Source organism: Fonsecaea pedrosoi, assembly GCF_000835455.1.
Source record: "Fonsecaea pedrosoi CBS 271.37 unplaced genomic scaffold supercont1.6, whole genome shotgun sequence".
Classification (NCBI taxonomy): Eukaryota; Fungi; Ascomycota; class Eurotiomycetes; order Chaetothyriales; family Herpotrichiellaceae; genus Fonsecaea; species Fonsecaea pedrosoi.
Window position 1 is genome coordinate 570,339 of NW_013550610.1, and position 22,681 is coordinate 593,019.

Genomic DNA, 22,681 nt, shown 5'->3' on the forward strand with positions numbered 1-22,681 from the left:
ATGCATCTGATTCGCTTAGATGGGGCAGGGTCAGCCGATCCGGGGCGGATGGGAGGAATGCTGTGGTGTAAAAGCCATCCTCATCGCCTACCCGGACTTCAGAGACCTGTGGGTTGGATATGAAGGAGTAGTGATTGTCGAAGTCGATGTGTATCCAACCCCCTTGCTCGCCACCCCGGAGTCATGCGGCCCCTGGTCACAATAACGATGGAATAAGACAAACATAATGGACAATAAATACCCAGGTCTTTAAAACAACTCCCTCTCAGCTCACTCGCAGTCTTTTGAATGAGGCTCCTGCTCAGCGCGGGGTACGATGCCCTTGGCCAGCTTACCAGTCCGTGATAACCCCGCCAACCCCGCCAACCCCTTACGTTTTTGTCCCCCTTGCAACTGCACCTAGCCTCGTTATGGAATGTCCAAATCACCTAGTCCCGAAGAGGATGTTTAGGCTGAGGTCTAAGCCAATCAGATGAACCTGTGTCTCATTCTTGTCCAATTTTAGTGGAGCTTGATTGAGCTTGGCGCGTTTGAACGGTATGTTGGGCTTGCGCTGAAGACTCGTATGGAGAGCCGCTATCTGGTTTGTTCGTCTCGATATCGCTACTAGACCTGCAGGAGACTGGCTACGACCGGTCTTGGATTACTACCACACCATAACGCGCTCTTCGCACGAGCCAGAGCCACATTCTCCTCCGTCTGCTGCTAGTGCAACCGGCCGTGAGCGAAGTCTCAAACCACGTTTGACCACGAGACGAGCATGAATCTGCACATGCGTTCGAGCTCTTTGCTGCTATCAAGGAGTCACCCCACATACCTTTCTCCCTCTTCCTCGCTTTAAACATGGCATTTTGCGCCTTTGTAGATACCCATCTGCAACACCCACTAAGTTGTCACCCTCCGAACAAGACTCGCCCTGTATGAATGTGAGTGGTTTCTCACCCATCTCCTTCGACGCACCTGTCGCGGGAGATGAATATTTCGATTCCTTTGATTGCTTCGCGGCGCAAGACGAACAGCCCCATCCGACTTTTTATGCGACCCCCCTGTCAATCCGAGAATGGCCTGGTTCATCGCCAGCCTCGAAAGAGCCGCTCATCGACAAAGTGGTCATGAGAATCCCCCCCAGCCTGCAAAATGGCCTCAACCTCCACCATGGCGACATGAGCGGTCCGATCCCTTTCACGAGTCCTCCCATGATTGACCAGGTCATCATGCATGTACCCCCTCAACAGCAGCAAGACCTCCTCCGTCCCCAGAGCGAGCAACCGTTTGAGTACACCTTCAACAATAGTTTCGTATCCGGACCGGAGTGGCACAGCCACGTCAGCCTCAATAACGCGGTCGCCGGTCACGATCAAATATTCACGTCTGGTGAGCCTCAGCCGGACGCCCGGCCAACTGGACAAAAGAGAAGGTCATATTGTCCATCATGTGGAATGTCTTATGGGAGGCGCGAGGATATGTTGCGCCATCTCCGAGCGCGTAGGTGGCTCCCTTCCGATTTCCAGCATCTGATGTCGCTGACAGGCTGCCAGACTCGAAGGACTCCAAGTTTTCCTGCGGGTTTTGCCCCAAGACTTTTAGGCGCAGGTAGGACACAGATGGAACCCTGAATCCTTTGAAGGGACCAAGTCGCTGACCGGTTCGCAGGGAAATCTGGAGGGAACATCAAGAATGGTGCAAGAATCGGTCACGAGCGTCAATACCGAAACGAGGGAAAATGGCGAGGTGCGTCGCTTGCGCGACTCGGGACGTTGACTGTAGCCTGGGCACACCGTGTTTCAATTGTGCGACAGAGGGCGAAGAATGTACTCGGCGTAAGTCCCCTGTTAGCGGTATTGGGTCATGAGTATCAAACACCAGCCGATACTTCCCACATTGACGCAGGCGGTTACATTGATTTCGCTGACATTCTGCTCCAAGGTTTCGGCATTCGTACGAACGAGAATGCTTCTGCTTCTGCGCGATCCAGGTCCACCTCACCACAGGAAATGTTTCCTAGTCCCGAACAACCGAGCTTTCCGATGAGGGTACTATGGTCACCGCCGGCCGACCCCTCCTGCGGACAACCGCAGTCAAGAATCCACAGCGTTCTCTTTCAGAACTATTTGCGCCGTTTTGAGGGCCCCTTGAAATGGTGGATTGCGAGGCTGAGTTCTGGGCCCACCGATGGCCTGGACGGGGAAGTTCAAGAAGACAAGTCGTCGCCTTCTCTGATTGACATGGCCCAGCAGCTCGACGCCGATTTGATGTCCTGGCATCAAGAGAGTGCCTGGAGCGTGTTGAAAACGGCAATTGCAGCGTTCGGGAGTCAGGGGATTGATCCAAGGTCCGCCAGGTGGGAGCCGAGATACGGATTCGATAATGGCTGTCGGCCAGAATTCTGGGTCAGAGCCAAAGCAGCCATCGATAACAGCCCCGACATCCTTTCCTTTCAGGTCATCCTGGCGAACTTCATACTTGGGATGATCCATCGTCCGTCTTCAGGACACGATGAGAGTTTCGCCAGCGAGGCGCCGTCGGGAATAGCATTCCCACGTCAAGATAGTCGGCAAGTTGGCAACAGATTCATTCGGCGGGGTATCTCCGATCTCTACCAGTTGATCCGACAATGCAGAGATAGCTCAGCTGCTGGGTTTACCAGCACCAACGCAGGTCAGCAATATCTGAGATCATTCTTCAGTCTCGGTCTGGTGCTGGACACGATCTCAGCCGCAGTTGACGGTCGTCCAGTCCTCATCCACGACGAAGACTGTGCAATCATTCTGGGTGAGAAGTCTGCGGAAGCAAACGTTGAACAGAATTCTGGGCTATGGCAGCTCCCCAACATGCAATGGAAGGAGGTCAAAGTGATCAAAACACCAGATGGGAGACAGACGATAGATTGCCATTCCCGGTTGGGTGCTGAAGGCGCTCCAATCACCACATTGCTCTTCCGCAAAGTTGCGCAGCTTCAAGCTCTGCTCTTCCGACGACGACCAGAATCCGAGCTTGAGACATGCATCCTCGAGGCTGTGGACGTGTACAACCATGGGAACAAGCGATACGGGGGGCTCTCCTCCGATCCGCTCAGCATCTGCGATTCCTCGTGCACAATAAACCTGGGGATTCGATGGAACCTGGCCTGTCTTCTTCTGGCTGACGTGACAGAACGGATTGAGCTTGTGATGAAGCCATTGACATTGTCGGAAAAGCTCCGCGCGACTCTCTGTAACATGAGAATGAAAGCGGTCTGTATCATCTCGGGGCTTGCAAGACTCTCGACATCGGCATCCGAAGGGGAGCCATCAACAATGCTTATCGGCGAGAAGATCGCCAGCGCCTTTCTGGATGACCCCTGGACCCAGGTCCTCGTCCGCGCTATGCTGCAGGCCTCGAAGGTTTCCGAGGTTTGGCGGAAAGACGGCAATGCCATCAGAACCCCACAAACAACAGATACGCTCTCGCCAAGCGAGCTCAGTTGTCTGGATTGCGTCAAGCGGCTCGGGTCATAGCGGCTGGACGAACGATAGCATGGCACACATGGCTTGCGACATACATCTGGATCGTTGCCAGCCATGCATGAACCCGTTCCGAACCAGAGTCTATGCGCTTTCGAGGCGTTCTTTGTGCAACTCAAGCTTTCTCTTTCCCAGATGCTTTCCACAACATGGCGGCGCAGAGCAAGCACGCCTATCGGCTGGAAGAAAATTGCTGGCCGCCATGACCATTGTATTTGTACTCTTGAAGGCTGCGCCGCCGTATGGCCGCACCTCCGCACCCGATTTTTGGCCCTCATTTATACCATGTATTAAAGAAAGGAGGTATCATGCTGTTCTGGAGCAAGTGGGATCGATTGATAAACGGCAGGACGGGCGGTGTTTCCTTTGTGTATTCGATCTCTGTATTCGACTGGCGGCCGTGGCAGGTAGAGGATCGGGAAGCAGACGTCCATGGGTTTCGCTGGTTTGGTCGTCTCGCCTCGCCTCGCTCGTTTTTCGATGCTGTATGTAACATTGCAGAATTTGTGATCCTGTCAGCAATCTTGCGCCTCATGCCGCTGTTCCAGGAAGTTAGCGTCGGCATGGGCAAAAGACTCATCGTTAACCGTTACCACTTACCACTTTCACTTGTGACCGTGTTGTGGGAGCCAGGTATCAGCAGCGTTCCGCTCAGTCTAGCTGCTGCCCCGGTCATTCTAGGGTTATCGGAGGGATTGGGGCACCAGTGGTAGGCGTGTCGAAAGGCATCCTTCACGGTGCTACCACAAGAGTTATCTGTGACCGCTCCGGAATAGCAACTGCCAAGGTCGATACTGAAGATTTGTAGAAGATGCCATCACGCGCCGCACAGAAACCAATTATGCAAATCGACTTGCGTGACGCCTTGAGGAATATCCCAATATACCACGCCGTCGGCTTGCGAGACACGAAACGCGGTTTGATGATCATGATGTGCTTCCGCTCGCAAAGGGAAGGTAAGACGATAATGCCAAGATGTGGCAAATTCACGGTCAGCTCACCCCTCTTCGGGACGAGGGTGACGCCGCCCTGTGCTCACTGGTTCGCGCGAGCTGGGGGAGTGCGCACCCGTGGCTCACCCTCCGTGGGGGCAAAAGGTCGTACCGTCGGGCGTGGATGGTGCAACGCCGGTCGGGCCGGTGTTCTATTCACCACGATGATTGGCGTCAGGAACGAAAGTAGGTCTCGCTAGGAGGCTCGTGAGGAGGACCGAATCATTGTCTAGGCGGCTGCAAAAAGCAGCGTCGCTACCGTTCCGTTTTCGACCTTAGTATCCCCGCTTGACCTGAGCTGGAAAGGCGGCTTCTTACGCCATTGACCGCCTACCACTTTCGGGTTAAGGAGCGTAAATTCTGCCGCCTCCGACGGTATGTAGATGGGATGCCGACCCTCGCTGCTTTTTCTCCCACCTACGACAAGATAAGTCCCTCCACGACCACGATCTCTCTGCCCTCCGCTGGCTTTGGCCCGAGGGCCAACTCGAGCCGACCCTAGCGCCACCCGTTATGCTGCGAGGCACGAGTTCCTCCCTTGACGACCCTTTTCGAGCGAAATCAAGAGGCCTGCTCGATCCACTGTCGCTGTCGTGTATCGTGCGCCCTCCCAAAACCCTCTAGATTCTCCTCCCCGGCATCAGTGAAGCCGCCATATCGTCGCCGCCATGCTCGAACCGCGAGCTCCTTCCCCCGATCGACCACGTGCGGTCTCGCCATGCACCCAAGTGGCGAAGGCGCTACATCCTCTCCCCCCATATCAGCCTCTTGTCGACGACCGGCCCCCGGCTGCACGAGGTCACTATCTATATTGATGCAGCTAAGCGAGTCAGTCCGACGGTGCCAATTGTCGATCGTACCCTCCTAGCCAACTTGTTGAGCTCAAACTCGAGGGATTCCCGCCTACATACACACTGCAGGACCACGCTTGGCCTGTCGAGATACACGATCCCTTGGATTCTTCGATGTGAGCCAATGCAAAGAAATACCTCCTGAGATGGGCTGCATATGGGTGAGACAATGGGAGAGCTGAGACGCGCAAACAATCCTCCACGCATCGCCACCAGGCTGAGCCCTGATCCCCTCCAAACTCGACGCCTAGCTTGCGAGGGCTATTGGCAATGAACTGATGGGCCAAACTTGGATTCTGCCTCGCCCGAGGCTGACGTGTCAGGCGAAGCTACATTCGGAAGCAGGAAAGAGAAGCAATCGAGAAGGAGGGGTCGGGGTGGGGCGTGCAGCAGGCACGAACAGCGACGGATGCCTGCGAGCGTTGGCCTTTTGGGCTCCTCAAACCCTCGGCCTGTCCAGGCTCCCACCGCAGAAGCAGCTGGCACTGCCTAGTGTATCTCAATGGAAACGCCAGCTGCAACTTTGGGCCGTTCTCCTCCCCGGAGCGAGCGAGTCGGAGAGCTTACAAGGTTAGGAGCTGCGATGGCATGTACGAACTGTCGTTCAAGTTCCTCGGCGGTGGCTACCTGAAGCTGAGAGTCAACCGAGAAATGGTGTTCATCAATCCATACAGCGCGAGCTCCCTAGCTCCTCCCGCGGCTGCTCCGGAAGTGTTCGAGTTCGTTGGCATCAGGCGCGATCGCGAGAAGGAGAAAGCGGAACGGCAGGAGAGAATGACAAATTCGCGCCGCTCGCCATCACCCCGCGAGAGTTGGTTTGAGATGAACCATCCTATGGGATCTTGAAGCATCCAATAAGCCCAACTAAGCGGAAGGATGTCTTTCTGGCGAAGATATCAAGGCCGGCGGGCTAGACCTTCACAGTATGTGCAATGCCGTCCGTGGAAACAAAAGCTGACCTATTGGGAGACAACTATAGGATTGACTTGGACGGTATCAAGGTAGATTAGTTATGGTATAGATTCTCGTGGATTCAGGGTCTTGGAGTAAACAGTTATGACATAGATTATATTAGAATAAATAGACGTAGGGTCGATCAATGTAGGAAAAGACACTGGAATAAATTTCTACAGACTAACATCGTGTATATATATTCAGTGGTCGAAACCTTGATTGCGCTAAAAGAAAATGTTATACACACAGTGAGGAGGTCCGCGCGAATTTGTTGTACGACAAACTTGGGTGGCCCAGCTCAGTCCAGGCAAAGCCACTGTGGCTTGGCTAGCCTGGCGGCAACGAACGATTTTAAACCAACACGCTTCGGAAGAGGCACAAAAACGTCCACTCCTACTTCCCGCCTTTCACGCTCTCAGGCTATCAGGTCTTGAGAGCCATACCGCGGAATATGTTCTTGTGTTTAATCTTAAACGACTTGCGCTTCTTCATGGGCGTGAACCAAAAGGAAGCAACGCGGTGGTAGAAAAAGGATGTAGCAGCGGACAAAGTATGAATTTGGTCAGGCAAAGGGAGGGGAGGGCAGAATATCATATATGCCTCGGCAAATGGCGGTACGCACGTGACGAGCCCCTTGATTTAATGTCCTCTTGGCGGGCATCCCAGTCTTGAATACTGACCGAGGGAACGGACTGAATTTGGAGAGCGTGGTCTTGTGAGGGAACGAAAATTATGCTCTTAGGATCAGAGTCACGAAGTTCATGCACAGTCAAGGCAGCGCGGTGGCCGACCACAAATGATTGTGGGTAAGGGAACACATCAGCTCAGCAGGCGAGGTACTAGCTGCCCTGAAATGCTGAATCTTCCCCTTAACCAGAGTCTGACAGTCAAGATAGGTAGAGGAACAATCTACAGATGAATAAGTGATTAACATAGTTTGAGAATAGAAATATTTAGGCGCGAGGTGGTGTACATCATCTATGTCGGGTAGAAACTTGGCGTGAAATTACCATTGTAGGGTCGACCGAGGACCAAGGGATTCCTGATTGTAGCAGTTGACAGGGGCCAACCGGGAGCTATCTAAGTGTATAGGTCACGTGATGATCACGTGTCAACTAGCGCTACCACACCATCTCTTCAGGTGCCAAGTCTCACTAGTCCCGGCCTGCGTTCTCAATGCCGACGACTTGATGTGTTCTTCACGGCCCATCCCTGTTGCACGCACAGAGGCGCAACATTCGTGGAATACTTCCGATCAGTCTGAATGAGCACTACCTGAACTTATACCCCGTGGCCTGCATGTGTCCTTTTATTCTTCTGGTGACTTCTTCGCGACGTCGTCTTCGTGCACAATGAGAGCCCATTCTCCGCACCGACCGACATTACTTTGAATCAGGTCTTTGACGCGACTCGCACAGAGATGGACACATCTAGACCAAACATCTTGACCAGGTGTAATTGGGTGCAAGCCTGTTTCCACGACTCCTTGAGCCCTCAAAACGCGATGTGATTGTATTCGAGCTGACAGCAACAGAGAGCGCCCCATAAGCGCAGCCATCATCAGCCTTCAAATGTGATTGTATCTTCTGAAGGCAACCCTCTGTCCTTGATGCGGGAACCTATCTCAAGGTAGGCAACGACATTGAGTAAACACGAGAATGACTCCCGGCGACAGCCATACCTCATCTCGGTCGATCCCCGACCAAATCCGCGTCATGTCGCCTCCAATCGTCCCTCTGAGCAAGGTTACCGCGACCGAGGCGGGCGATGTCACCGCAGCCCGAGGCAAGTTAAGAGATGGGGATACACAAGCACCACGGTTGACCTTCCGGGTGCAGGGTGCAGACTAAATGCTCCGCATGTGCCGTTCGTGTCCTCGTGCGAGGCTCTTTCACTGTTTGAAAGTGTGAAGGTGTGCAGTCATCACGTCTCTTGAAGGACGGCATCCTCTTTGGGTGTGACTGGCGATATCTCAAGCCGGGAGACTGTCATGGGACACCTCCATATTCTCGGAACAAGATTGGAATTGCCAGACGAGACTGCCCCGCAAGCTTGTTTGCCTTGGGTGCGATATGATGCACGAGAGGAAATGACGCGTCCATGTCCGTCTTGGTCTCAGGTTCTGCCCTACTCATCATTCGAGGCTTGTCGTGGGCGTTATACCGTGTCTCCGTCTCCACGGGGACCAGAGTTGCAGAACATTTATGACGGGTGTTGCACTCAAGCCCTTGATATCAATGGACATCTCTTGGATGGCTTTGGGAATCTTGGGCCGTATCATCACGACTCCTCAGACCTGGGCGCGGAGTTCATCAGCTAGCTGTATTGTATTGGCTTGACTTTGCTCGGATGGAACAGGTAGCCGAAAGACTGCAATCGAAAGAGTTGAATGTTCTTCACCGTGCTCGATACTGCCGGTTTGCTGTTTCTGAACTCTTAATGCCGAATGAGACCAAGTACCACACTCTGTCGTTTCAGGGTGTCCGCTCATCCTTCAGGTCCAATCGATGTTGTCAAACACGAGACCAGAACAAGGCCGCACATCTTCTATCCCGTCCGTTGCCTCTATACGATGTTACCTGTCCACAGACACGATCCCGTTGTCCCTTGCAGAGCATTGCTGGCAGCAACGCCGACCTTGACGCACGGCACCTTCATCAAGGCTCCTGGCGAAATCTGCACTCTGGACCTTTGGGAGAAAGTCATCTTTTCACTTGATCCCCTTTTCGTACGGCACAGGCCGCAATCGCCTGGAGTTCTGACTGACTCAAGGCTGCTAACGACTGTGAGCCAATTCACTCATGCGGAGTTATGATCTGGCGGCCGGTTCGAGGCTCTGAGCGGCGTCCTATCGTCAGGCTACGCCGGACGAAGTCTTCGCCACACCGAGCTAGCATCGCAGACATCTTGATTCCTCCCGAAACAACCTCTGCGCCACTTCAGTCCTTCCATCAGCAGTGCCTGCGAGGAAGGTCTCCAAGAGATGGCGAACGTGCGCTCGAGACATCCACCATCTGTCCCCCATGTTCAGCAGCCCGCTATTACGTGGAGAACCAGACGAGAAGTTGGCCGCTTCAAGGCGGTTGTTCAGAGGCTGAAGACAGAGTAGAAGAGTCTCAACTTCGTCAGGAAGCTTGGTACGGTCCCGCTTGGCTTCAAGGTCGCCGGGAGCTCACCATTGACCGGGACTGGAGAACGAGTCTCGGAACCAGGTCTCGACAGCCTCCGCTGCCTCTCAACTTCCCCGACCGCCGTTGGTTGACTACAGGAAACTCCCAGAGCACGCCGAGTACGAGGCCGACCGCATTGCCGAGAGCCTGCAACGCGACAACGAGTAAGGCTGCTCTTCTACCTTTTACAGGGCTACGCCAGCCCAGAATCCCCGAGCTGGGAGCACAGCAAGGTCAGAATTAGTCGTCCTGAATGCGCTACTTGTCTTTGACAGACCTTGTGTCGAAACGGGGATGACAGCACTACAGACGATCGGGGGTTTGATCGAACCGCAAGCCGAACATGTCCTTTCGGATCATACTGATACCATCACCCCGTTTCCGGTTTCAGTAATCAAAAAAAAAAAAAATCATACGGCAATGACAAGTCGATGGTCGAAGTAGGCAATCAGGTTGCAGTAGCTGGGAGATGTATCCTTCTCTGCTGCTATGACACCTTGCTACTCTACACATTGGTACGCACCCGATTTTCATCTAAGCGACAAGGAATGGTGCTTCTCACCTTCGCCATATCGACCTACAAGTCCCCGGATCCGTTATCCGGTAATGCCCCCCTGGTGAAGGAGGATGGAAAGCACGCCTTGCATGTATCGCCGATGAGCTGGAGGCCCTCGTTTGAATGTCGGATCATTTCTGGGGTGCGCAAGATTCATAGCTTGATAGAGATCACGTATCAGTTGTTTGGGGTGGCCCAACTGTGCGTGATGAGGCAAAGAGCTTTCCCACACCTCGAAGATAGCTCAAAGCTGCCAGTGGCGATTCGAGGACAGAGCTTGGGAGAAGCGTGGAATCTCGGGGACGTGAAAGAGACGTATAGGGGAGTATGGAGAAATACAGCGCCTTTGCAGAAGTACCAGTCCTTTTCAATGCCTCTCCAGTGGACGATAATGGTGGCGCTGTCAGTACTTCCGTTCAGCAACATACCGCACCTCACAAGTCTGGTATCTCGAGACCATAGGGCCATGATCCTGCCCATGATGCGGAGAATCTCGCAGGTATTGATATTGGCCCCAAGGGAGCCCCGGATCGCTCACCGAGTCTCACCATCGAAAAGCGTCTCTAGACTTATTTAAGCCCCGGGTGTGTCGACCTTCCCGCAAGGCGAAGATGCCATTCCTGAGGTGATTCTCCGCGGTCTGGAGGACCAGGCCACTACGTTCCAAATGGCCGAGGACTAATAGGCTAACGTATACTGTCAGGCCATCTAGCGCCTCGGCACTCGGTTGCTGCTGCACGGGCGTGTAATGTATACCAGATTGGCCATCGATGTCCATCTTTTCGCGAAACAGCCTCTCTTACAGGCATCTTAAACCGTGATTTCAGGAAAGTGGTGCCCGGTCCAGCGCTGCGGCGAGTTCCTCGGAGGACTGAAACCCCAAAGTCCAACAGTTCTCAATGATATGGCCTAGCCAGACGGATTCGGTGGACGGGAGGTCATCTCGTCGTGGCCCTGAATACCAACTGTCGGATCCCTTCCGTGTCAGGTCGAATTTGCACTCACGTCCAGTAATCACTTGGTACATTACCGCACCAAATTGGCCAATGTCATTCAAGATTGAATAACCAAGCTCGTCAGTCCCAGATAGGTCCCATTCGAGCGGCATCAAGGTTGATTCTCCAAAGTCGCAAAACTTCACATCTAGAGTGTCGTTGAGGAGGAGATTGTCCAATCGAATATCTGCAATGATAATCCGGTGTCCGTGGATATAGGCCATTGTGTGCGCTAGTTGGACAAACCAGGACAACAGAATCCCGCGCGGTAGTTGTGGTTCCTGTTCCTTCAGAAAATGACGAAGATCACCGCTCATCCGCTCCATTCGGATCGAAGGGTCGGATGTCTCGAGATCGTAGCAGCGGACAATACCGTCGTGGCTACCTAATCTTCGATAGATTGCCTTCTCGACTCCAATCGCTTCAATAACCGGAATTCGGTCGTCGTACTCGCCCTCCTTTGGTGTCAAGGAACCCAGTTCCACGGGTACTGAGGTGACGAGGGGGAAGTTGACGTGTCGGAGCTTCTGTGCGCAGGTGTCAGTATTCATATGGAGAAGAAGGCGCCGACTTACGCGACGGCCATGAAAGAATGCAACTTTTGGAATGATTCGTGTGGCAAGACGAGGATAATAGTTCTCAGGGTCGGGAGTGAGGATTGCACCCTTTTACAAGATGCGACGCGCACGCGCAGTCACGTGGCACGCTGTGCATGCTTGCAGCGTGATCAGTTGTCCTGGCAGAGCGCTCTCAGTGCCTACTTGTACAGGCAGTGTGGATAAATTCAATTGAGATGGATGTTGCGCCTCGGGTTGACGTTGTCAACACAAGATCAATGACGCGCTGCCTGTTGCCGTCAACTTGGATGATTCTTGGCCTCTGCCTTGTTATTAGAGCCCGGTGCCGGTTCCATTTCTGGATAGTATATCACGGCGTTTTACTGGGATTCTGACTTGGCGGTCGCTTTATTTAAAGCGGCGCCATTTGGCTCTCCAAAAGGCAGGAGCTTCTCGGTAAAGCTCCCTTCTTCGCTTCCCAACCAGGCCTAGTGTAGTGGGTGTTCCCATGCGAAACAAGGTCCAGTCTCTCACGTGAGAGAATGCCACTCACTGTCATTATCTCACGTAGAGACTCAGACTAGCTACATCTATCAACTCAGGGCTGTCGCGCGCCGTCCGTCTATCTGGTCCTTGTTTTAGTTTGTGCTATTGTTACTAGCCTTGACACCGAACCTCTTCTCCGAAAGCCTCTCCATATCTCCACCTCATCCTGCGATCTTCTCCATACCTCCACCTGCTGCGATCCGCTCTGTCCCTACACCGTCGCCCCACCTGTGACCTGAGCCGTCGAAATCCAGTCCCTCGTCCATCTACTACCAGACCAGATGTTTGATTTCCAATACTTGGCTTCCCATGGAATCTTCCACTCGATGGGTGAAGCTGATCGGGAAGAACACGAGGCTATCAGAAGCCCTTGATAATGAAGACAATGTCCTCCATATGTTACAATACCCAGAGAAACGCATCCAGTTTGGAAGTCATGCTTCTTGAGAAAGAGAATGAAATTCTTCATATTGCTGCACAATGTCTCAACGTCAACGTGAGTGCCTGCAAGCTTTCAGACGTCGCCGATTGGAACCACTGCAGTTTCAATCTACGTGTTCCTATTCATGTCGATTGGAAGGGGCTTGAACGAGTTCTATTCCGTGTCCCACTCCCGTATAAAATTGGCGAGGACTTGCTCCCAGGCAACATGGACGAGAAAGTCAGATGTGAGGCGGCAATCTATATTTACATTCACCAACACTGTCCTGATGTCCCCATCCCCATGCTCTTGGGCTTCGGCGTCTCCACCGGAATCGACGTAAGCCTGCTTGTCTGGATGAGTCTTAGTGACGCAGTCTAAATACAAGCAGTTCACACCCCTTGAGAATGCTTCCTTCTTGTGTCTACTCTATCGATGGCTTGCCGATCAGCTGCGAACCGTTGTGGGAATCCCATTAGCGTCGCCTTTTGTCGCCAATCGTCGAACATCGACCCTTTGTGTGGGTTACATTGTACTGGAGTATATTGAGCGCGGGCAGATGCTCTCTGAGACCTTCAATTCTCAAATATGCGATCCATCACGGCGGTGGGACCAGTTCAAGGATCTGTCCCGTATCATGGTGTCGTAAGCAAAGATTCCCCAACCTCGAATTGGCCTCTTTACCATTGACGACCAGGGATACATATCACTCTCCAAGCGGCCTTTAACTCTCCAACTCCAAGCACTCGAGAATGAAGACATTCCTACAGGTAATGACCGTTTACGAACCTATGAATGCACCGAGAGCTACGTGCTGGATCTCCTAGCGTACCGTGACAGCCGCCTTCTGCATCAGCCAAACTCCATGAACGATGAGAAGGACGGGAGGAGACAGATGTCCGCCGTAGGTCTAACGAGGTCCATTATGCCCCTAGTTCATCAACCGCAAGACCGCACGAGGCCCGGTTTTCCTCGGTCTCACGGATCTGCAACAGTGCAACAGAGTAACATCTTCGTCAACGAGTGGTGGCAAGTCGAGAACCTGATAGGCTTGGAATGGGCGTGTTCACACCCTTCCGAAATGCTGAGACCGCCTTACTTGTTGACCGGGGAGAAGGTCGACTGTTTGTATGGCAAGACCCAGCTTGACAGATTCTGCAACGCACGCGAAGAATTCATGGCCGAGTTTCGACAACAGGAGATGCTTCTAACGTCGCCGTCGGAGACCACACGAAGTGCCATGGTGGAGGAGAACTAGAAAATTGGGTCCTTCTGGTTCTTCCACGCGCTTGAAACGACGAAGGAGCTCTACGATCTGTTCAAGCAGAATATCATGCCTCACTTCTCGGGTCATGACAGTTCCGAGTTCCCTGATATTTCGCAGTACTAGAGCAGTGACGTGGACAAGATGATCGGTTCGAAGCTCGAGGAGAGGGAGCGGTGACTTCACCGGCTGTCCCTGGCGGCGGTATCTGCAGACTCGGATTCAGATGGGTAGCTGCTGTTTAAGCGGGCTGAAGGAGGCTTTCTGTGATTGCCTTGTCCTGAGCGGCTCTCGAAGGGGAAGACAGATGATACGTGGATCTGCTTGCCCCCATGACTTTGAGACCAGTGTTGGTTTATTTACCCCTTGCCTCTCCCACGCCATTGTCCTTATCCTTGCCTTTCTCGGTATGTAGGGGCTTTCTTGTCAGACTGCGGCTGGCTGGCTGGCTGGCTGGCTGGCTGGAAGTACATATGGTGTCCAAGTTCCGGAGACTTATCTAGTCCCTACATAAACCGATTCAAACTACCCATTAAGATTAAAAATCTTGAACACGTCGCATACACATCGTCACTTTTGCGGCCTTGCCTTGCCGGCATTATGTACTGATACTTGCCCTCGAGTCATATCCAGCCCAACCACTGCCGTCGACGTCCACAGATGAGAGATCCCTCCTAAGAGCCGGAATACCTCGGTGCCAGCAAATCAAGCATCGTGTACGGAATCGACGAAAACAAAGCCATTAAACAATACACCGCCACCGACGATGGCGAAGATGTCATTGAGCACCGCGTCTATAAGCGGTTGGGCTCACGTCCCCGCAACGCCAAATATTTCGGCATGATAGTCGACGGCCCTATTGTTCTGGAACGAGGAGAGGCCCTGCGAACAGTCCACCAGCGGATGATGCACGAGGGAGTCCCGGCGTCGTTATCCTGCAAAATCCGCTAGACGGACCAGATCGCGGCGGGATTGCAGTATCTGCACAGCAAGGGCGTCGTGCACGCCGATGTGGGCTGGCAGAACGTGATCGTGGTCAATGAGGACACTTCAGACCAGGATAGCTGCAGGTTGATCGACTCTGAAGGGTGCGGAGTTGACGGTAACGCCGCAAACTCGTGCTACGAGTGGTTCAGCTATCGACTCGCGACACCGCGGGTCAGCGAGCAGACTGACATCTTCGCGTGCGGGTGCTTGGTCTACGAACTTGTCACGGACACGCCACTTTACCGGGATGAATACAAGGACTCGCGACACAGGGACCACGAGGTCGAACAGCTCTACCTGGCCAATCGCTTCCCAGACCTGGCGAATTGGCCGTTACGTCGGGTTATACACGATTGTTGGCACGGTCACTTCAACACAATGGCGGATATGATTCAGGCGCTCAACGAATGAACATACTGACTGAATGGTTCGAGTTCTCAGCCGGAGTTGGCATTGAATTTCATGTATCGATGAACCCGCGTTTGAACGCTTGGTCCGTTATAGTCGCAAAGACCCCCTCCCTTCTCGACCCTTCTTCTTCTGCCTTCCATGAGACTCGGATTGACGTCATCGACCCGCCCTATCGCCTGTTTTCTTGCTCAGCAGAGCACCGGAGCCGGAACCTTTATAGGTCGCCTCGAACCACCTCTTGCTCCTCCTAAGATGCCTGTTAGAATGCCACCGGCTCTGTTGCCCTAGGTTGCCAATAGCCACCGTGGCCGAGCTCTTGGAGACCAAGACCGTTTGATTTCTAATCACCGGCGCACCTTCCATCAGAGAGAAGCGAGGAGAGACCCGGATATTCCTGATATAAAGAAGCAGCTTACGTTTGATACTCCTAATGCTTTCCGGTGTGCCAGTCGTTCCCCGCCCTCGTGCGCGGATCGGGGCGTGCAGTGGAATTTCAAGCCTGGTGATTTCGTCAGCAAAGCTGCTTCTGGTTTTCTCATCAGCCCAAGAGAGTGTTGGGTGATGCACCATTATTGTCCAGCTCGTCTCCACGGCTCGTTGTGACGGTACACTGGAGATAACGACCAGGGCTGACTGCTGCAACCAGACCGACTAGCAGTATGGGGGTATTTGGGGAGCGAAGCGTGACCCCATCGAAAGAGGGACATGGCCTCTTGTTACAGGCATCAAGGTCCGCCCCGTGTGCAGTGAGCCGGCGGACGAGGTCTTTGTCACTGAAAGCATGTCTTTAGGTCGTCGTAATACAACTTTTGCCAGCAAACGCCCATCACCGGGCTGTAGGTACTTCTAAAGATCAGAGCATTTCGTTGATTGTGACAGGCTGCCTTGACGTGGAGATCATCTGCCCTGGGAGACCGCATGGTGTCGTCCGAGCGAGATCTCACCGCGCTAGAGAAGCTGTGGATTGTTGATTCGGCGCTGTTACAGAGGCCAAGATCCTCAATCAGTAAAGAATCACCTTCGACCGCAGTGACAAGTGCTTGTGCCCTCTCACGGGACGACTCAAAATCGGTGCCCGTCGAACATAGTGTCCAGGATTCAAAAGAACTTGCTAGCGGCGAGGACAGCAGCGGCCACTGCTATGACGTGGAGCGGAGAGCCTTTGCATTTGTCGCTGCGGTGCAAGGTTGGGGGCCAACATTGTCAGGTGACAGCCCAAAATGGGATAGCGGGAACCTTAAAATTACCACGACATTCTCTCTCTGCAAGTCAAGACCTTTTTACAGGCCCGTGGATAGCGGGAAATTCTGCATGCCACCACAATCCAATCCTCTCTCACACCCTCTTCCAATTTTCTCCAGCTCCGATGCCTAGGTTTTGCTCCGTGGTTTTCACTATTCGAACACCCATCGCTTGCTCATCCAGCCTGGATTTTGCGTGCTTCCACATAGCTGATTCTTCGGCAGGCCCAGCGGCGTGATTCCTCGTTTACGAGTAGATCCTGGCTTTCAGAGCGGCTGTAGAGGAGCGAGGGAAGTGCTGAGAACCTCGTTGACCTCCCCAGCCGGCGCGGTGGATGAAGTGGGATCCGCGCGGATGCTCCCCTCAATGCATAGCCCTTCTGCCATCACGTCGACTTCGAAACAGCATCGTCCGCTGTGGCATACTGGTGCTGCCACGTTGTGTCTTGAGGGGAGAAACCGTCCCTTTCACGGCTAGAGAAAGGGAGCATCCAAATTCTCCACAGAAGAGGGATTCAGGTTGCAACACGAATGACCGAGAGGTCATCAGGAGCAGCGAAAGGCGACATCAGCGGCAAAATCAACGATGGCGGTCGCTATCGAGATGGTATGTGTTGTGGTGGAACGCCCAAAGCCTCACCACGCCTCCGATTGTCGACCGGTTCAGAACCCAGTTCGTCCCCCTGACGATGGCGTCGGAATACACCTTGCCCTCACAGGTCAGATCGCCCGCCTTGGGCTCCTTCAGCTGCAGCCTCCTGGAGTTTGCCACGCACACCAGCCCGCCATTATGCATGGTCTGGGGATTTACTTGGGCATCTTCGAGCTGTCGGTCCAGCTGTGCCTCACGATTATGTCCAGCATCTTGAGCCTGGCCGCCAACACAGCGGGAGGGAGCTAGTGGAAGGAGAGACCAAATTCCCGTTTCTCATCTCCGGGGCCATGAATCACACGCCCACCGTGGTGCTGCTGTCCTCGAAGTCGTCGATCTGCACGTCCGCAGTCATCACCTCCATCATGCGACCACACAGAATGAATATTACGGTCAGAGATGTGATTACGGTGATGTCTTCCGAAGTTCTCTCTCACAGCGGCGATGGCGTTGACGGCGTGCCGTGCACGATCTTGGTCGCAATCGACTGCTCGATGCTCCGCATATTGGCGCTGCAGTTCATATTCACTCATTTACCCAGCACCAGGATCCGCCTGATGATATAGATCACGAGCGCCGAAAGCCTTGGCATATCTATCCGATGATCTCGCTCGTGAACATGTCTATACTCGGAAACTCCAGCCACCTCAACAATAACGACAAGTACTACTCCACGACCATAGGCCTGGACATCTGGGTCGCAATCATGGTGTGCCCTTGGCGACTATCTTGAAGGCCCTCTCCCTCCTGTCCCTCTCCTGTTGCTGGTTCCGGACGACGTCTGCCTTACGGTCCTGTACGAGTACGTCTCATCGAAGGTCCACATGCTCTTCATCGTCCCGTTATACTTTATGGGACGTCCCCCATGACAGGGCCAAGAGCTTGTAGGTCGCAGGCTGGGGAAAGGCCCAACGCCCAGAACATCGATACAGATATGAAGACATACTTAACATGAATATCTCATGATGCTGGAGCAGATGGCGCACGTCATTAGAGTCGGTGGCGTGGGGATGAGCACGATGGGCTGATACAGATGGACCTATTGTGCTTGGGGAGATGATGATGATAGCACACACGTCGATACACAACAGGCACACCTTCCTCGCTCAGACACAAGACCTCCATCTCGTACGAGAGGGTGCCCGAGAACCTGAACGCGATCTCCGGCCACCTCGAGGACACGATGCAGGGTATGTCTTCGGACACGAACAAGAATCCGAACGTGAGATACAATGAGGTGACATTTGCGAGGGTGCACGATCATATTCATGGGAGTGTTGTTGCCTACGCAGATGGTGACAATCGTGCTTATGTTCAAGATCTTCTCCTTGTGTATATGCTGGGGTCAGCGCGTGCCAGACGGTCACGCTTGCGGACCCGCTCAGCTCTGTGGCCATCTACGCGTCCCATATATCGGCCTTCTACGTCAATAGAATCGCAAGGAAGAAGGGAATCTTACTCAAAGAGTGCGGATACCTAGAGGCGCGAAGCTCTGAGATGGCATCGTAAGAATCATGCAGAACGCCAGGTTCATATACGTGTCCGAGTAAGGGAAGTGCCCCATGCGCAAAGTGAAGCCCGGGGACGTCGTCGTGGCCAGGATGTGCCCGTTGCGAGGTACCTCGTCCTCCCGAGGTCGAAAGGAAACCCTAGATAGCGCGGGATGATGAAATGATGGCGATGGTTTGGCGTCATATGACTATTACCGCGGCTCCCACTTCTGCTTTTCGCTAACTCTTCGTTTAGTCCTCAGTCAAATCTCACAGCATTAGCTGTGGATAGGTCGGCCACCCTTCTCCCCGGAAAGATAGCGTTGGCGGAATCATTGCGGCACCGCTTGTTTCTGTCCTACATACATTTCATGGAGTCGCCGGAGCTGCCCACTCCCAGAAGATACTCGAGATGGAGCGTAAGAAGAGAATGGAGACTCCGGCCGGATGGCGAGTGACAGACACTAGAGTGAAAAGAAATCGAAGCATGTGTACGAGCGGAAAACCAACCCCGGTACGGGATTCGATACTGGTCTAATGCTGGTATAGCTTCCTGCGGTAGATTTACCGGCCGCACAATTCCAATTAGTCGGCCGCAGGTGCTCAAGGGCTTCATATCGAACTGAAGTGCACGAAGATACTCACTTGGACTGCTCGTTCGACGGAAGAAGCCACTCGTTGACCTCGTCGTCCCAGTTCATCTTGTCGACCGACGACGGGAACGTGGTTCTCTCGAGCCTATGATACTTGTCTGCGAGAGTGTTGGCGTATCAGCCAAGCGAGGACACTTCATCTCCGACACTCGAACTGAAGCTGCGAAGACATCATCTGACGAGGACGCAAGACAATCCTTCAAGTTGGTCTCCAACCATCCGAGGCCAGCACTAGTTGCCAGCCTTTATCCATACGAGTCCAGAAGGCTCTCGACAGGTGTGAGCGAGCCGATGGTGACAGCTCCTTCGGGGGACCAAGACGAGGTTTGAACCGCCGGCACATGGGAAGCCTCCAGCGGAAGACGAAAAAAAATCCAGGGTTTCCCTCGAAATAGTTACGGAACTGACCAACAGAAACTCGAATTAAAACCTCCTCTGTCGGAACAAAAGACAGATTGCGAGGACGTGTCATAGGGTCGCACTTTAGCCTTAATTCGGGGGCGGTAGCTGGCGAGAGGGGGCGGAGGGGGCTCTCAGCAGCGCTACAGAAGGCATGCACAAAGCAGAAAGGCTGGCGAGGACAAGGCAGTGCTCGAACCTCTTAGTAGGACCCGTGACTACCTTGATGCCCTCCCAAACACAAGAGCCACGGCACAACCCGCACGGAGTATGACATTCCAAGGGCTCCTGAGAACGGCAGGTGGAGCGAGCAACCACGTGCGTTGGGAAAAATACTGATTTGTCTGACAGCCGGCTTTCGGCAGGCTGGCCAATCAGCAGCCGTGTCTGGGATGCCGCGGCATAGCGTGTTTTTGACTGACAGAGTCTGTATCTGGATTTGTTAGTCATCCTGACATCATTCAGAACCGCCAGCACCGGACAATAAGGAGAAAGGAGAAAGGACAAAGACACACACACAAAACCAAAAGTGGCTTCCTGTGCATCTGTCTGTCCACGGTCGTTAGAATGATCACAGTGATTGATTAACTGATATGAACCAGTGCGAAAAGGTCTTGTTAGGAAGGTCAAAGCCTACCGGAGAGGATCTGTCTTTATGGAGGGAGAGGGAGAAGACGTTATGATTATCAGACCAATAGAAGGGAGTAAGTTCTGTCAGCCAGGAGTCGCATACTGCAAGGAAAAATTAAGCTCCGCGAATCTCAGTTTGCTTTCGTCTTGGCGTCATAGTCTTCAGTGGTTGAACGCGCTTCGTAATTCTTCTCCTCACACAGACGTGCGTGATCTTTCGACCAAGATCAACCTTCACGAACACGACGCTCAGAGTCCTTCAGCAACAGGTACATCGGACCGAGTCTTTCATGGAAGTATTGAGAGAAACTCCTACTTCGGTTCGAAAAGCAAGCCACATTTGCAGACTCTGCCTGTCTGTTGAGTGACGCCGTGGAAAGCAAGAGCTGGGACCAGACCATCGAGATACCCTTCAACATCCAAGTCCTTGGAGACGGGATTGATCAGCTCCGCCTCAGCCGCTCTACTTCCAGCATCTCACATTGGACATAAATTTCAAGTCATGAATGGCCGAGCAAGTGATCCGCTCCCACCCAGTCCTGAGGAGTCCTCCGCTGTCCTCCACGCCTCCCGACGCCAATGGACCTCACTCCTCATCCGTGCCCTTTCCGCTCAAAGCTTTCCTTCGTCTTGCCTCAATCTCAGCAGCCTCCTCCACCAAACACCAGCTCTCCCAAGCCGCGCAAAAATCGAAGAGCTAGTCAGTGACACCTCAACATATCTCGAGGGATTCTCGGTCTGGGGCCTTGACGCGCCTCTGTGTGATCTCGGCGGAAATATCAAGAAATCAGCACTGCAGAAAATCATTATCGGATCTGTTCGCCCAACCTTTTGCCACTTCTCAAACGAATTACCTTCGGAGTGGTCGGGCATTGAGGGATGTCATTGCACTAGCGGGAACGGAAACTACTTGTTCGCCTTTGTTTTGGGCTGGGCTTACGTGCTTTCCGCACGGCTGATCGAGCTGCGAAAAGAGTCAGAGCAAGACCATATCAGCTACACTGAAGAGAAGGCCACATGCGATACCACTGCGACTCTGAGCAATAGCGACAGTGGAGTCTTCATATCTATTGGCGAAGCAGATGTTGGCGAGTGTCGATGGTGGGCTGCCGTCCTAGCCAAAGGGTGTGGATGGCGCGCTGCTCTCAAACGTTCTGGTCGAGACTTTTATCCCATGTGGTCATGCCATCTAGCGAGTGGTTCTCCGCGAATCCAGATCCGCCATGGTCAACTGAGGAGCTCTTCGCCTACGGCTTCCCACCCTCCAGCCTCGGAACAGGCGCAGCACTATCTCTGCAAATTCACCAAACTCCATAACGCACATGACCAGCTCTTGGCCGCATTTGTTGCTGCACTGACAATACCCGAGCAAGGAAGATTCGGTGCTCCCATCACCCTTCCTTGGCCAATTCTACGCACGCAAGCCGTCGGCACACCAGTAGTCCAAACGATCATTCACCATTGCTCAGACTTTTGTCAGGCAAAGAAAACCTACCACATTTCATGGCATACAGCTGTGTCCCAAATACAGCAGCATCTTGCATGCTTGGTTGCCTTTGGGAATCCAGCGTGACTTGCAACCTTGCCGGTGAATGGCTACTCCCACCTGTGGAAGAAATTGTTCCAAGTCTGCTGAAGGAGCGGCGATACGATGTTATCGTCCGCATGATGGCCCATCGTCGGCCGAACTCTGCACCACTCTGGCTAGGGTCCACAATCACCGGCCTACTGCCCAGGTTGTTTGAGATTGCTGGGAATTATCTGCCAACAATATCGCTTGAATCCACTCAATGGACCCAGTCTCCTCAGTCATTCATGGATCCTCAGTACCACGGGAAGGTGCAGTGTTTGGAGGACAGCGACGGTTGCAAGCTGATTCGCCGCGCGGAAGAGTTTCGCCTGATGTACCTAACTGACATTGAATCGAGCCAATATGGACCACCACCATTATGTCCCTGGAAGCCTCTCGGGACAACGGCTCTCAAAAGTGCTACAATCGAGGTTCAGAGTCACGCTCTTTGTGGACATCGTTTGACATACAACCACTGGGTTTGGCAAGGAAATGGGCACGGGCACGTAATCGATGCAGGAATCACAGTCAAACAAGCCAGATCCCTGGCACCAGGATTCAATCTTCGAATTTCATATTTACTGTATCGACTCCGACTAAGAACATGGTCGCACTCAGCGTTTAACAATGGCAGACCATCCATGGCACTAGTTGCAGCTTCTCGTGGTGAGAATTTGTCTCGGTTGGCTACTCGGAATTTGTTCAACTGGACATTGCGGGACGGAACCAAGCCTGAAGAATCTGCAATCTGGACCCATGAATGGCTCGAGGGCCTGATCGATGCTCTGGATGACGAGGACGACGAGGATGACACACTGGGACATGATACTTTAGATTGA

General features: G+C 53.3%; 5 protein-coding genes across 5 annotated transcripts; 4 read left to right on the forward strand and 1 right to left on the reverse strand.

The window, feature by feature from the left end:
• Positions 1-920: 920 nt before the first annotated feature.
• Positions 921-3,497, forward strand: Z517_09161 (uncharacterized protein; the record flags this gene model as incomplete). Its single annotated transcript, XM_013425071.1, has 3 exons — positions 921-1,417; positions 1,490-1,593; positions 1,654-3,497. The coding sequence occupies 3 exons, from the start codon at positions 921-923 to the stop codon at positions 3,495-3,497; spliced, it is 2,445 nt and encodes an 814-aa protein (XP_013280525.1).
• Positions 3,498-5,934: 2,437 nt separating this feature from the next.
• Positions 5,935-6,192, forward strand: Z517_09162 (uncharacterized protein; the record flags this gene model as incomplete). Its single annotated transcript, XM_013425072.1, has 1 exon — positions 5,935-6,192. The coding sequence occupies one exon, from the start codon at positions 5,935-5,937 to the stop codon at positions 6,190-6,192; it is 258 nt and encodes an 85-aa protein (XP_013280526.1).
• A 4,657-nt stretch (positions 6,193-10,849) lies between these two features.
• On the reverse strand, positions 10,850-11,572 carry Z517_09163 (uncharacterized protein; the record flags this gene model as incomplete). Its single annotated transcript, XM_013425073.1, has 1 exon — positions 10,850-11,572. One exon carries the CDS (start codon positions 11,570-11,572, stop codon positions 10,850-10,852), a length of 723 nt encoding a protein of 240 aa, XP_013280527.1.
• A 937-nt stretch (positions 11,573-12,509) lies between these two features.
• Z517_09164 (uncharacterized protein) lies at positions 12,510-15,207 on the forward strand (the record flags this gene model as incomplete). Its single annotated transcript, XM_013425074.1, has 4 exons — positions 12,510-12,884; positions 12,937-13,185; positions 13,243-13,788; positions 14,761-15,207. The coding sequence occupies 4 exons, from the start codon at positions 12,510-12,512 to the stop codon at positions 15,205-15,207; spliced, it is 1,617 nt and encodes a 538-aa protein (XP_013280528.1).
• Positions 15,208-20,774: 5,567 nt separating this feature from the next.
• Z517_09165 (uncharacterized protein) lies at positions 20,775-22,681 on the forward strand (the record flags this gene model as incomplete). The annotated part of the gene is made up of 2 exons (XM_013425075.1): positions 20,775-21,790; positions 21,841-22,681. The coding sequence occupies 2 exons, from the start codon at positions 20,775-20,777 to the stop codon at positions 22,679-22,681; spliced, it is 1,857 nt and encodes a 618-aa protein (XP_013280529.1).